This window comes from Branchiostoma floridae, chromosome 3, assembly GCF_000003815.2.
Source record: "Branchiostoma floridae strain S238N-H82 chromosome 3, Bfl_VNyyK, whole genome shotgun sequence".
NCBI lineage: Eukaryota > Metazoa > Chordata > Leptocardii > Amphioxiformes > Branchiostomatidae > Branchiostoma > Branchiostoma floridae.
The window spans coordinates 16,431,713-16,445,013 of NC_049981.1; the positions used below are offsets into that span (position 1 = coordinate 16,431,713).

The following is a 13,301-nucleotide window of genomic DNA, read 5'->3' on the forward strand; positions in this document are numbered from 1 at the left end:
CTCCAAATGATTGGTACTTCAGCCCTCTTGATATCCAGAGGTTGCCATGTGCAGAACTAGCATGCCAAATTCCATTTCCTCTACATAGCTATCATGCTAAAGCAGGCGTAGACTTATTCGCTTCAGATTGTTGCCCTGTCGAGTCTTGATGTGTAGAATTTGGCTATGGCTCATTCCCAGCAGAAGGTCAACCTTCCCCAGGGTCATCCAACACCATAGGCACCATTAACACACCAGGAAATGTCATTTGAAGCATCAACGCACGTAGCCTGAAACAGCTGTCATGTGAGGAGGTCCCGAAGTGTGACCTCATAATGAATATTATAGTTGGAAAAGGATGTGCATATGGCGAGATGATGAAAGAAGAGAATCACAGCATCGTTAATTTATTTTATACCTAGAGCATGCTTTCCGTAGCAACTCGTTACATAGAAAATATTTAGAAGCCATTTAAAACAGAATGCTGGAAACTTCAGTTTCAATGCCAACTTTCTCGTTGAATTTAACATTATGCAGGTAAGGCGCACAGACTCTTAGAGATATACCGTAATAAAAAAATCGCACGATATGGACAGCAATTGACAAGTCTTTGTGTGGTCATTACATATAAAGATATCATATTGCTGCACATCTTTAGCTATTCTAGAGAGACATGTACAATCCACCAGATAATGATGTAGAATTTCAATAGCCAGAAGTTAAACATGAAGCTTCAAGTAGAGTATATGGTGTCCAATACAGTTGAGGAGCTGAACTTTTTTGCCTTGTAGCTTGAACGAAAGTAATTGCATCCCTGGGGTTTTAACCATCGATTTGTGTAATGTCAGTCGAGTTACTTTTCTATTGACCTTTTCATCATTACCTTCTCTACATTCTGTATTTGTCTACTACATGCCAAAAATAGACATTGACATATACCACGTCTTATCCTAATGAGACCTTAAGCCTGTAAGACCAGTCAAACGACTTTGATATCTGTATATTGACGATACCGAATTTTGCAATGATTAAAGGTAGTGCTCGCAATAGAATCTGGCCAACATAATCCCTATAGCCATGGATTGGGATTCCGGGCACTCACAGAAAGGCATGTAAGGGCACTCTTTGTGTACCTACCCTTCAACCCTATACATCTATTGAGTGTAAGGAGAGTGGTTCCGTTGCACGGTCGAGCGGCCTGATCATTGAATTTGAGAGTTGATGATCATGTGCCTCTCGGTAGAATTGCATCGCCACTATCGTCTAAATCAGAAGAGGAATAACACAAGAAAGCGCAGACGCTCACAAGTGCAGCGTAAATGATTTGAAGGCATTGGAGGGTCGACCGCAATGGGTGATTCAAACTTTGTCAGGAAAGTTCACTTCCTGAAAGGGTTCGTCGAACTAACACGAAACTGGTTTACTTCACACTGCTGCTGTGAGTAGGAATATGCAATGCATGTCCATGGTGTACTGAATCTACCATGAATAGTATCCGTGTGCTATACTAGGCCTTTGAAATACACATTGAAGATCATCAACAACAAAGCATATTGAACGAAAAAAAAATCCTAGGTACCGACAGATTATGAATTTTAAAATTTGGATGCCCCACAAAAACATAGTCACACGTTGTCCTCTTTTACAACCTTCCAGTTTGCCAGTTACCGGCTCATATATTTGCTTGACTATCATACAGGGTTGGGTCAATCTACAATCTACAATCATCAAATGTAAACAAGTAGCGACTGTGTTAATAATTACAAACATCACGATTGTATTGATTGTGTTTTGAACAGCTATGCTGCAGCCAGTTGGCTAATGACGGCTGGCATTGACCTGCACGCACACATGTATCGATAATATTCTTATTACCAGGAAATTATGCTTTAAATTAGGCCGTTACCTATTGCTGTCAGTTATCAGGATGAAGAATTCATGATTCAAAGTCTCACCCCTTTGACTTATTCCGAATTTCTTCAAATATAAAGGTTGCAATGTCATTAAGAATTGATGTACTCATCTCGTCGATTCAAGCATACACCAGCGTCATTGAATAAACAAAGCTACCTTGGAATGAAAAAAAATGCTCCATTAAAATACAAAACAAATATGTTCATTTTCTTTGTTAGATACATTCTATCAAAGTATTATTATGCAGAATGGATATCTAATAAATAATTTAATAACAGTACTAATAATTCACTTTTGTCAAGCAGTCTCACGAGCTAAAGATCCCCTACGACTATGTTAAAATTACCCGTACTCAAAAGGTTATTCAGAGACGTTGACAATGTATTCCATTGACAATCAGACCCCAAGCTGTTCCTTAGGTTTATATTGGGCAACGTTAACGACCCAGTAGTGATGACTCTGTGACTCCGTCCCCCAAACAATAAGATATATAGATCAAATCATGACAGAGCTTCTCTGTGACAAGTACGCCTCTATACAAATCCCAGAGCGGTTTCTACGCCTTGCAGGTCATTCATTACAGCGACGATGAAAGAAACTACAGGGATGGCTGGGGAATTCTACCAAAAAGTAAATTCATGGAGCTTAAAATCACTGCTCGGTTGCGACATCATCAGAATACATATTTCTGTGACAGGGGTTACGGCTGGGTTTGTGGAAAGGGGTAAGTAAGCTTGTTTCTTGAATCTTTAAACAGGAGAAAAACATAATTATTGTACGCTGATACTTTTGAAAAACAAATCATAGTTTTATCGTAACCAATTTAAATCATCGATGTACTGAATCAGTTGTAATCCTACAATTATAACATGCTGACTGCTTTGGAAACTGAATTTTAGATAGGTTACTATTAAAATAAACAACAGAAAGTACATCAATGATGTAGTGGTGAAATATCCATAGTTGTCTATGTCTTTAACAATTTAAAATGTTTACAGGAAGGTACTGAGGCGCATAGGTTGTTACGTGAATACCCCGATCGCGTCCATAACCGTGTGGTCCACATGGAGCTACCTTATCAGTGGCGTCACCTGTCAGTTAATGGACGTGTCTCCAGCACGGCGGGCATAATTGATCCTACACACATCTGCAATGATTCTTACAAATACGTCTTACGTAATAGCTATTATCATGATGTCCGGTGTGTAGGAAATTTTCTTATGCGATTTGTCTTTCATGCTCTCATTTAAAGAATAATACATGGACTAGCCTTTTGTTGACATTTACCTCAATCTCCCTTCGGCCTACCGTTTCCTTGGAGTATTTTCTCCAAATTCTTGACGCCCACATAGTAGCGTGCTGCAAAGACATGAGGTATCCTCTCCAGCATTCCATGGGATCGTGTAGTCTATTGGGATATATTTTGGCAATTTTACTAGTGGTGCTGATGCCCCATTTTCCAGACGGTGATGGCACAGCGACCTCACTGCGACCTAAGTTGGACAATGCAACCCTTGACTTGATACCAATTTGAATACCATGAAGATGTAAAATGGTGATTAAAAAAAGACAAAAAAAATACTAAGCATACAAACATTTGTTGTCTATCTATCTTTGATCGCTCTGTGAAATCCCTCAGTCGCAGCGAGGTAGTCGGCCTTGTGGCAGGACCATCACTCGTGCGTGGTGCGTGGAGTTCTCCATGCGCGTGGAGGTCTCCATGAGCAGATTCCTGAGATTGCCTTAGCATATTCAAATGACACAGCGTGTCGCCCACGAGAAATCCAGGTGGTAAATCCCCCACCACTCAACTTAAGTGCCCTTAGCATACTAGTTGATGCCTAGTAACAAACACCAGGTATTCTCCTTGCCGCGCTTGCTAATCACCCATCCTCTGAGTACTTGTATTTGGTATAGGCTACAGGGATGTTTCTGTTTATGGTATGCGCAATGCAAAAGTCATTTTTTCTGTGCACTTCTCTTTCCACAGATAGTTCCTACCAGCATGAGGACAACATAGGCAATATCGATCTGGGAGAATCTTATCCAAAGCCCTTCGTCTCTCCAGTTTGAAGTCATTCGTCTACACGAGGCTAACCCTGATAAGACGTACTGGACCTCCTACAGAAACCGTTCAAGGGGGTAGGCTTTACAGCCTTATCCTTGATCATCGCGGACAATTTCGACCTGCAGGAACGGAGCGACGGAGAGAAGGGCGGAACGTACGACACTGTGGTAGACTGACTGAGAGGAAGATGTAGTAGTGATATTTTCACCCACTGAAGTAGACAACAGCAGAAGCGATGGATGTAGGAGTTACAGTGTTCTTCTTGGCAACCATGATATGGACCGCCGGGGTTCTCTGCAACATGACCACCATTCAACGTAAGTTTTCCTTATCAATATGGATTCCTGATATATAGTTAATACATTATCAAAATGGAAACATAACAGCAATTCTACGGACCTATGATTGTATTCATAACACGTCTACAAGCAGCATATGATGCAATATCAGAAATGAGATATTCCGTTTGATGATTCCGCGAGGACATCACCACTGGCTTGTACTAAAAGCCATCATCGGATTATGCTTCTTTCAAAAGGATAAAAGAAAAACGTACCTAGTGGATTATTCACTGTCGCCAAAGTAATAGAGGCCTTAAACCGGTAATGGGACTCTCGGAATGCCGGGATCGATCAGTAGATCGATCTTTTGTGGGGACAAAATGCATTACGAGAGTACATGTGATATTCTCATCGGCTACACTGGTGGGAATTCTTTATTGTCTATAAGGGGTTTTAGTTCAGTAAGATGTAGTGAGTTAACCGCATTGCTCGACGTGCAAAGCTTGAAACGGACGTCTTATTGAATACATTGTATGATAATATTGATAATTAGGTTTAAAGATAAGATGTATGTTGGACGTCTTTTTGCCGTCCAGTGTGACATTCGACGTGCACAAACAACCGTTAAAATGTCATGGCCAAAAACAGTATCATCCTCTATTCATGACATCACGATTACACTTGATATCACACAAATTCCAAGTAGCGTTTTGGTCATTAGAATATCACAAAGTTCATGAATAGTTGGTACCTTATGCTATAAAATAACGTAAAAATTTCAATATATCTGCACTACCATTATGGTTGGGGTTCAGGTGGTGGGAGTCTCGGTAAAATGATTTGTTTCGCTATGTGTAGAAGATTTACATGTGGCCTTCGGAAATCTCTATATGGCAATTCTTGAAGTAATACATCTTCAGACAACAGTATGTGAGCAGTGTCCTCTTCCTGCGGCGCGGCGGATTTAAGGGATCAACATGGATTGGGATCTGCTGCTATCTGATAATTTCCTACCCTTCCAAAATGAATGACAAATGGCATAGCACACGGGGGTAAAATTGAAAACTGACATCCATCAGGAAGCTAGGCCATGGCTCTCAAAAGAAACATGGAGCAGCTCCAGGCGGAGGAGCATCGATAATAAAAGTCATTACTGTTCTCTGAAATATTTGTCTATGGGTTCAATAAGCACTTATTGGGAGCAATATCGATGACTACAGAAATGTTGCAAATAATCTAGTATGTAACTTGAACAAAATCACAGTGAATGGTGATACGTAGATTTAAAAAAAAAGAATACATAGCGAGCAATGTGATTATATACGATTTGCATCTATTTTTCCAAATCTACATCCTCAAGAATTATTCTAATAATCAAAAATTGATAATTTTCGTCGATATCTTGCATTCCGTTTGAAATATTTTCTCAAGATGTTTTCATTTCGTCTGCGCTGTTTTCCAATATTGTCTTGTGTACAGCCGGGGGCCATTTACGTTTTCAATACCAATATTTCAGTCTCGCGGGAGAGTTACTGCTGACAACGTCTCATCCTCCAGGCTAAGAACGGGAACTTTCCACATCACTGCTAAGGCTATCTTCACATATACACTGTTTGGAAACGCCTTGTCTCCTATTGATTTACAGTTGGAAGTTCACGACTTTACTTGAAAACGCTGTTTAGTCAAAACCCGTAAATATGAAGCCATGTTTTAAAGATCGACCAGATTCAAATCATTATTGTGGTCATTCCATTTTAGTCGGCTCCTATATTATAGTCAGTGTCATGAGACCTTATCAAGTAACAAGTAGTAAGTCATAGAGATGGGAAGCCACAAAAATCTAAAACGTTAGATAGAGTTTCCATGTACTGTTTAAGCTAGCTACCAACTTTTGTTCTGGTTGTAATACTTGATTCATCAGCAAACATATTAACTTGGCAATGTTGTCGTGAAATCAACGGCTATGGAGCACATAACCGACCCAAACTAGACTTTTCCTTACCCGTTATCTTCTCTTATAATAGCACACACGGTTAAGTAACCATGTCATACACTGTAGGGTACTTACTTTGTAGCTATCCTGTCTTTTATGCCACTTTATAAACTAATGAACTGAAAGATAGAAAGAGTGGCTGGAATGTCAAGCTAATTGTGGATCGCAAGTTAAAGCCTTGGAGTGGCCAGGCGCATATTTTTCTTCATGAACTGACCTGTCCGTGCATAGGGATTTCGATCTGAAGTCTCGACTTAATAAAATCCGCCTACACATTGTTTTATCGGGTAAGCAATGAATCGTCGTTATCAGAGCGTGAGGTGTCAAAAATATCGACGTGGTTAACATGCCTGAATAAACTCCAATATAAAATGATAATACAAGAAAAACATCAATCGATCTCAGATTGGTTCACTTCTCCAGACACTGCAATAACAGCAGTGTTTCTAACATTCCCATTTTATTGAGGCGGCGACTTTGCTAAGGGCGCACTGCGACCAAACTATCGATTTAATGAACTCTCAACGTATTTCATAGATGAAGATCGGATACTTCGTACGCTTTGAGTGTTTTCCTGTCTTTTCAGTCAAACTTTCCCATTACTTTTACATTATATTTCAATCATAAAGTTAAGGGTTGCACAAATTCGATGTAGGTCATAGCGCAATGACCGTATGGTGGAATGGGGGTTTGCTGCGAGTCTTGTCCATATTCGTTAAAGCATAGGAGACGATATTATTCGAACAATCACTAGACTATTTTGTATGTTCGTGTATACAGATGTTTCTATTCGTCGATGTTCTGTGAAGATTTTCATGCCATGTGTTTTATTCTAAGATGGTAGATAGATAACGCAAATATTGCTTTTTTTGTAATCAATATGTTATTTCGGTTAACGTTTAAATTGCTTAATTTCTCTTTGCAATATTTTACCTGGGATTCTAATATTCATCGTTTTATTTGTTGCCTCAGGCTGATTATTGATGCAGCACATTCAGTAGTTTGTCAGTACTTTGGGAAACTTAATATGCCGATGTATCGCGATTCTGATAAAGATGTCTAATATCATCTTGTTGTCACGTGGTATGTCATTGTACTACTCGTGCAATGTATAACTACTTTTTATTGTGACCGAATTGTCCTGCCAGGATTTGGCTGCTAAGACACTCCTGATGCTGCGAATACGCTTTGCCACACCTCAAGTGTAATAATTGTCTTTTGGGTGCCTTTTTTCAAATCTCTCTTTGTAGTTCCATCATATTTCATTAGTGCGAAAATAGAAACAGCAGAGCATGTCTTAGAATTCTTGACTTGTCTTCTTGACATTTCTCATCACCAATCAACTGATTAGTTCATGGACCGGTACCTTCGGAAGATAAGACATCCCTGAAAGTTATTCAGGGCATACCTGACAGATTAGGCTGGTGATAGGCTCCTTGACATTTACTCCAGCCCTTTAGAGAACAATCATCGTTGATGAGTTGGAATGCTCCGAAACATGTTATATTATGCAGTCTAATTTAACGGATTCGTTTTGTATGGAAATAACGTTTAACTTAAAGCAGAGCTTGGGCCTGTGTATCGTAAACCAGACTAAAAGTTTGGATGACTTGGCTGATCAGTGAAGTTTGGCAGACAAAAGTTAAACTGCCCTACTTAAGAAGATAATTATCTTTCTTTTAACAGTAGTCATCTTAACTGCTTTATTTATATATGCTGCACAATCTTATATCCATGTACCTGTGTTACAAAAATAACGCGGGCTCTGGCTTCGTGATTGTGGGACTGTGCTGTCACCCTTACATGATTTATTTCATGTTTTCTTAAGATTCATTGGCGATCTCCAATAATTAATGTTAAATAATGTGGTGGTCTCCAAATCCAATGGCAATTTAAGGTAACTAGAAAGGCCAACATTTGCTTGAGAGCACATGCAGCATATTTCAGCCATCTCCCTCCCCATGCAACAATAGACTATTCCAAAATCCCCCATGTGCAAAAATCTAACATTTTTGTTTAAAAGTCACTTCCACTAATGACACTTAATGACACCCAAAAATGAATCTTACAAAATTCCTAGTGCAAGAATGGACTCTTCCAGTGCACCCCATGTGAATTTGCACAATAGACCAGTCCAGAAATACTCCGCTATAATTGGACTTGGACGTAATCACCAAAGTCCCAAAAATGGATTTTAAAAATCCCCCCATGTAAGGATGGGCTCTTCCAGCACAACCTATGTAAAATTACAAAGTTGACCAGTCAAAAGATAACCACACTGAAACACTTTGACATATCAAATCACCAAAGTCCATAAACAAATTTTTAAAAAATGCCCCCCTCCATGCAAGAATGGACTCTTCCAGTACACCCCATGTAAAATTGCAAACTTTTCAAAAATACTCCCACTGAGAGACATTATATAATCAACAGTCCAAAGATGAATTTAAAAATATGTACCCCCTCCGTGCCAGAATGGACTAGTCCAGATAACACCTGGCTCACTGATTGGCTGCCAATCCCCTTCGGGATGTTGACTCAGGCTACGTGATTGGTTGCCTCTTTAATCAAGTTACTAGTATATATAGACATGTGCACATGCTGTCTTCAGGTGGGAGAGGTCAACGACCTTGAGGTCAGTGGAGAATTCCCAAAAAAGTCCCCAAATATATCATTTTGAAGTGGTCATTTGAATGAATATCTAGTGCACCTATTTACCAAAATGTAGGTCATTTGGTTAGAAGACCAGGGAACAGGAGCCAAAAGCGTACGTTTTTGGTCAAACAATGGCCAAAAAATTCCAAAATTAAGCATTTTGTTGTACCGTATGCCAAAATTGTTTTTGAATTTGTGTGGGCATATGATCAAGGCACCTCTGTACCAAATTTCAGGTCATTCGGCTGTAATACCAGAGTACAGGGGGGCAAAATGTACATAAAATTGCAAAAAACATGAATAAAATCATTTTAAAGGAAGATATGAAATAAATGAGAAAAAGCACCTGGGTATTGACCCACTCTACTCTTGTGCCAAATTTCAAGTAATTCGGTCCAGGAACGACGGAGTTGAATCGATTTGAAGATTTGACAGGAGAAAGAAGAAGAAGAAGAAAGAAGAAACATTAGGAATACAATATATTTCACCATACCTATGGTATGGCTGAAATATAATAATAAGGGTATTGTCCTTATACTCATCACCAAGAAGTAAATATGATTGATAAAACAGTTAGGGTATGTGGCTACTCGAATAGTATTTAAGCAGTCCTTGCAAGCAGGCGAAACATATCTTACGTCTTGAGTGTTTTTCTCCGATTGAGTCGCCGTAATCATGTTAATCTTTCACCGGAATTACCTGTCGAACAGGTCGACTGGGGTGTTATTATCAATGTAGTGCAATAAATTAAACTCACACCCCAATGCCACAAGGCTTAAACTGACATCAAGTGCGCATCTGTTCATATAGTATCCACATCAGAGTCATTAATATACCATAAGAACAAAGCTCCTTTCAATTACGGTCTGAACGAAAGATTAATCCACTCCCCTGGCAGAAGCTGTTAAGTGACGGTGCGATCCCTCACTGGGGCTCAATAAAAAGACGGGCTTGACACGCCCCTGCATTTCTTCCTGAAGATTTATGCCCAGAACTTCTGAACTTTAGAGGAGCAGTTAATCTTTGGATGATGTGTGGTCCTGGTAGTGTCACTGTAGGATTCCGCCTTGTAAATTGAGTATCAAATCTCGAACTAGAATACTTCATCTGTAGTACCTCTGTATCATTATAATGTACAAGTATACACAAGGTTGCTTTTCTTGTTTTATCAACCTTCAATCGATTCAAAGTAAACGCAATACTGTAAATGCATTTAGATTAGCGGTTCGCAGTAGGGTAAAATGGAGCTAGTGTTCAAAGTGGTTTAAATTTACGACAGTGCTATACTCACATACTGCTAAGTAATAGAAACCCCGGAAACCTACTGATCGCAACTGGGCCACAACGATTATGCACTGCTTTTGAGGTAGAAGAAAAACGTATTGCTGCAATTTGCAACTTTTCATCCACGGGATATGAATAATGTACTTGTTAAGAGGATTATAGGTTTATTGTTCTATAAATGTAAAAATTTAGTGTGAGCAGCGAGCCGTTTTACTCCAGCCAGTCACGCTGGGAAACACTTGCCGCTGACTCAGCAACCGCAAGGCTTCGTTAGGCGGGTTTATGGGAAGATTAAGTCAGCCTGTAAAACAAAGTGCATGCTTTTATTGCTTTTCCATCTTTTCAATATAAATGATGTATCCTCTGGCGGTTAGTTTTATTTGAACACGGGGAAAGGTGTGGAGCAGATTGATGTGAACTAATCGCTTACGAAAAACATAACTGTCAGCAGGATGACCAAATTACCTTCTAGTGTCAAAATTTATACCTACATACGCCTCATGCTTATTCTCATTTATGAAATGAAATTTAGCATGTATCATTTTTTCATTACTCGATTGGATTGAGGAAAATGTCGAACTCCGAGCAGGCGTCAGGGTGCAAAATATGCGATGAGTTTATGAACCATAGACTGGTTTTCCATAAGCTAAAAGAAACGAAACTTCTCGATTCTTGCTACTTAACACTTAAGGTGCCATCTCACTGCACCTGCGTCACGCTTACGTCACTGCGGGTTTGAAAGATACTAAAAAAAAATTTAGAGATTAAGAACGGAATTTCTTACTTTTCGTCCTCTAAGTCATACTTTTACGTATTATGCAATATCTAAATTATAAAAGATCGGAGAAAATAACAAAACACTGTCCCAGTGAACGAACCCGGCAGTGACGTAAGCTTGACGCAAGTGCAGTGAGAGGGCACTTTAAATAAGTGTGACAAGTTTCGTTGCTTTGGCTTATCAGAGACTAGTCTACAAAAACTTTTGATAAATAATGGGGTATTCGGCTATGAACCACAACTCTATTGGGTGTTAAAAGATGAAACTGGCATGTAAAGCTATAGAGGCATGTGTTCTTCAGGCTTCTTGCATTACTTAACTTACCGTACCACAATCAACAAACCTAATATTCTTTTTTTTGAGATGTTGTCATTTAAGTCACTTAATCTTGAAATATCTAGCCTTTGATTCCTCTACTCATGAGGCAGACTGTGTTAGCCCCGCAAAACAGGTATTCGCATAACTGGGTTGTAGACGAATTGGTCGTATTCCTAACATAATAGGCGTTGTGCCGAAGTTAAGTGAGAATTTCGCCTGCAATGTGGCAGTGAAGTGGTATTTCAAGTCCTCCTACGGCCTATTTATTGACCCAATCGCATCCGCAATCTCGGCAAGAGTAAAGAGCTGGCCAAAGGCCAGAGTGGCTCTGCCCTATTTACGATTTTACCAAGTAGAGCATTACGCAAATAGATCCACGCATCCGGTTGGGAATGGTGCAGAGACATCTCTCTCCATTACCGCATCATTTCTATTTGCGTAGATGTGCACTGTGTGGCTTCGCTTGCTTCTTAACGTTAAAACCATGTCACCAGAGGGCTGTTTATTGGGCCTAACTTCTCCTTCTCCTTTGTTGTTCCATTTAGCGAACGTTGGAGAAGAGGTGCGCAGAAGGGCCCGTGTGTGCTGCTCTTGTGCCTTTCCTGACGCTTGTAAAATCCTTTTGAGCTCCAATACATTTGCTATCAGATATTGTATGACAGGAAAGCAGCATTGGCCTCAATGTGTCACTCTCACTACTGCGCAGCTAAGAGGAAGAGAGTAAGAAAAGGAACACTTTAATTTTGAGTCAGCTCCATGTACTGAGCCATTCAGATTACCTGTAGTACGCTCTCGTGAAGCTCAGTGTAATTATTTTGACATGATTGACAACGGCTGTAGGGCTGATAATATGCTGGTAATTAAATCACCGTGATGAAGTTCTAATCCCTTGCGTGCCGCACGTCAAAACCAATGCCTCATTTGATGTCATATCCACAATACCATGATACTTTCGAAGTTAATGAAAAATCTTGTTGATGCATGTTCTCACGAGCTCATTTAATGCAGCACAGGAAAGATTACTTTTTGGATTTTCTGAAGAGAACGTCTGTGTTGAAATGAGTAGTCGTTACTAGTATTGAAATGTCGTCTCTATCAAGTGAAGGTAATAGTAAAAGTAATGATCTCGAACCACTTCCGCCCAAATTAACAGTTGAACCACTCCCACTCCAATGTTGAAAGCAAAGACAGACGCTACGTGTTCAGTATTTACAGGTTTATTGTGCTGGGCGGGAATTACAAGTACAACATTGGACAGTGGAAGATGGTTAGGTCTGTGACCCTTTCCTGTAGCCAGTATGTTATGAGAACTACAACAGCTTCAAACTCACTACTTCTTGGTCCAGAAGCACTATCACTAACTACCGGACTACGTACGCTATCAAGTATCCGCTCAGCTAAGACATTTGCCACTTCACCTATCTGGCCTTTCCTGGGGGGTATCGACTAGTCCTACAATCTCTACTGTGTACAGCACGGTAGGTAATTTTGGAGGTCGGGACCTGCATTAACTGTTCGTGACCTACATTACCTGCATGGGCAGATACAATTTCCTGAATTTAACATTGATAAAAAAACCTTGTTGAGATGCCCATGGCAACGTTACCAGCAATTCTTGTAACTCCATGAAGATTGCGTTTCTAGTTCTATTTTGTGAACTTGATATAAATCATATGACTATTCATGTACTCTGCATCATAGCTTCACCATTGGCTCAACGGAAACCCAAAGTAAGCCGACTAAATGGAGCAGGGTATACTTCAGAGTTGAGACTGGATTGTGTTGTTTGACTCCAGTTTGGGTTGATTTAGACTGTCATCATTACCTTTTATTCTATCCTTGTGGGCATAAGCTTTACTGGTAATTTACTTAATTTGCTGAAGGTTTAAAATCCATTTAACTCATCTATCGAATCTGTTAGTCTTCAAAGATACCACCATGAATGAAGTTGACACACGTTAGCATAATATTCGAATGACTGTCTCAACGAAGTCGACTTACCATCTTGTACTTGCACTGGAAAATCGTAGA

At 39.8% G+C, this 13,301-nt stretch overlaps 1 protein-coding gene across 1 annotated transcript in view; it reads left to right on the top strand.

The window, feature by feature from the left end:
- Positions 1-13,301, top strand: part of LOC118410722 (glutamate receptor ionotropic, kainate 1-like) — a 37,575-nt gene that overhangs the window by 7,149 nt on the left and 17,125 nt on the right. Inside the window, exon 2 of the mRNA XM_035812493.1 lies at positions 3,884-4,278. Within this exon, the coding sequence (XP_035668386.1) occupies positions 4,197-4,278 (82 nt within the window). The 5' untranslated portion in view covers positions 3,884-4,196. The remainder of the gene's footprint in view (positions 1-3,883; positions 4,279-13,301) is intronic.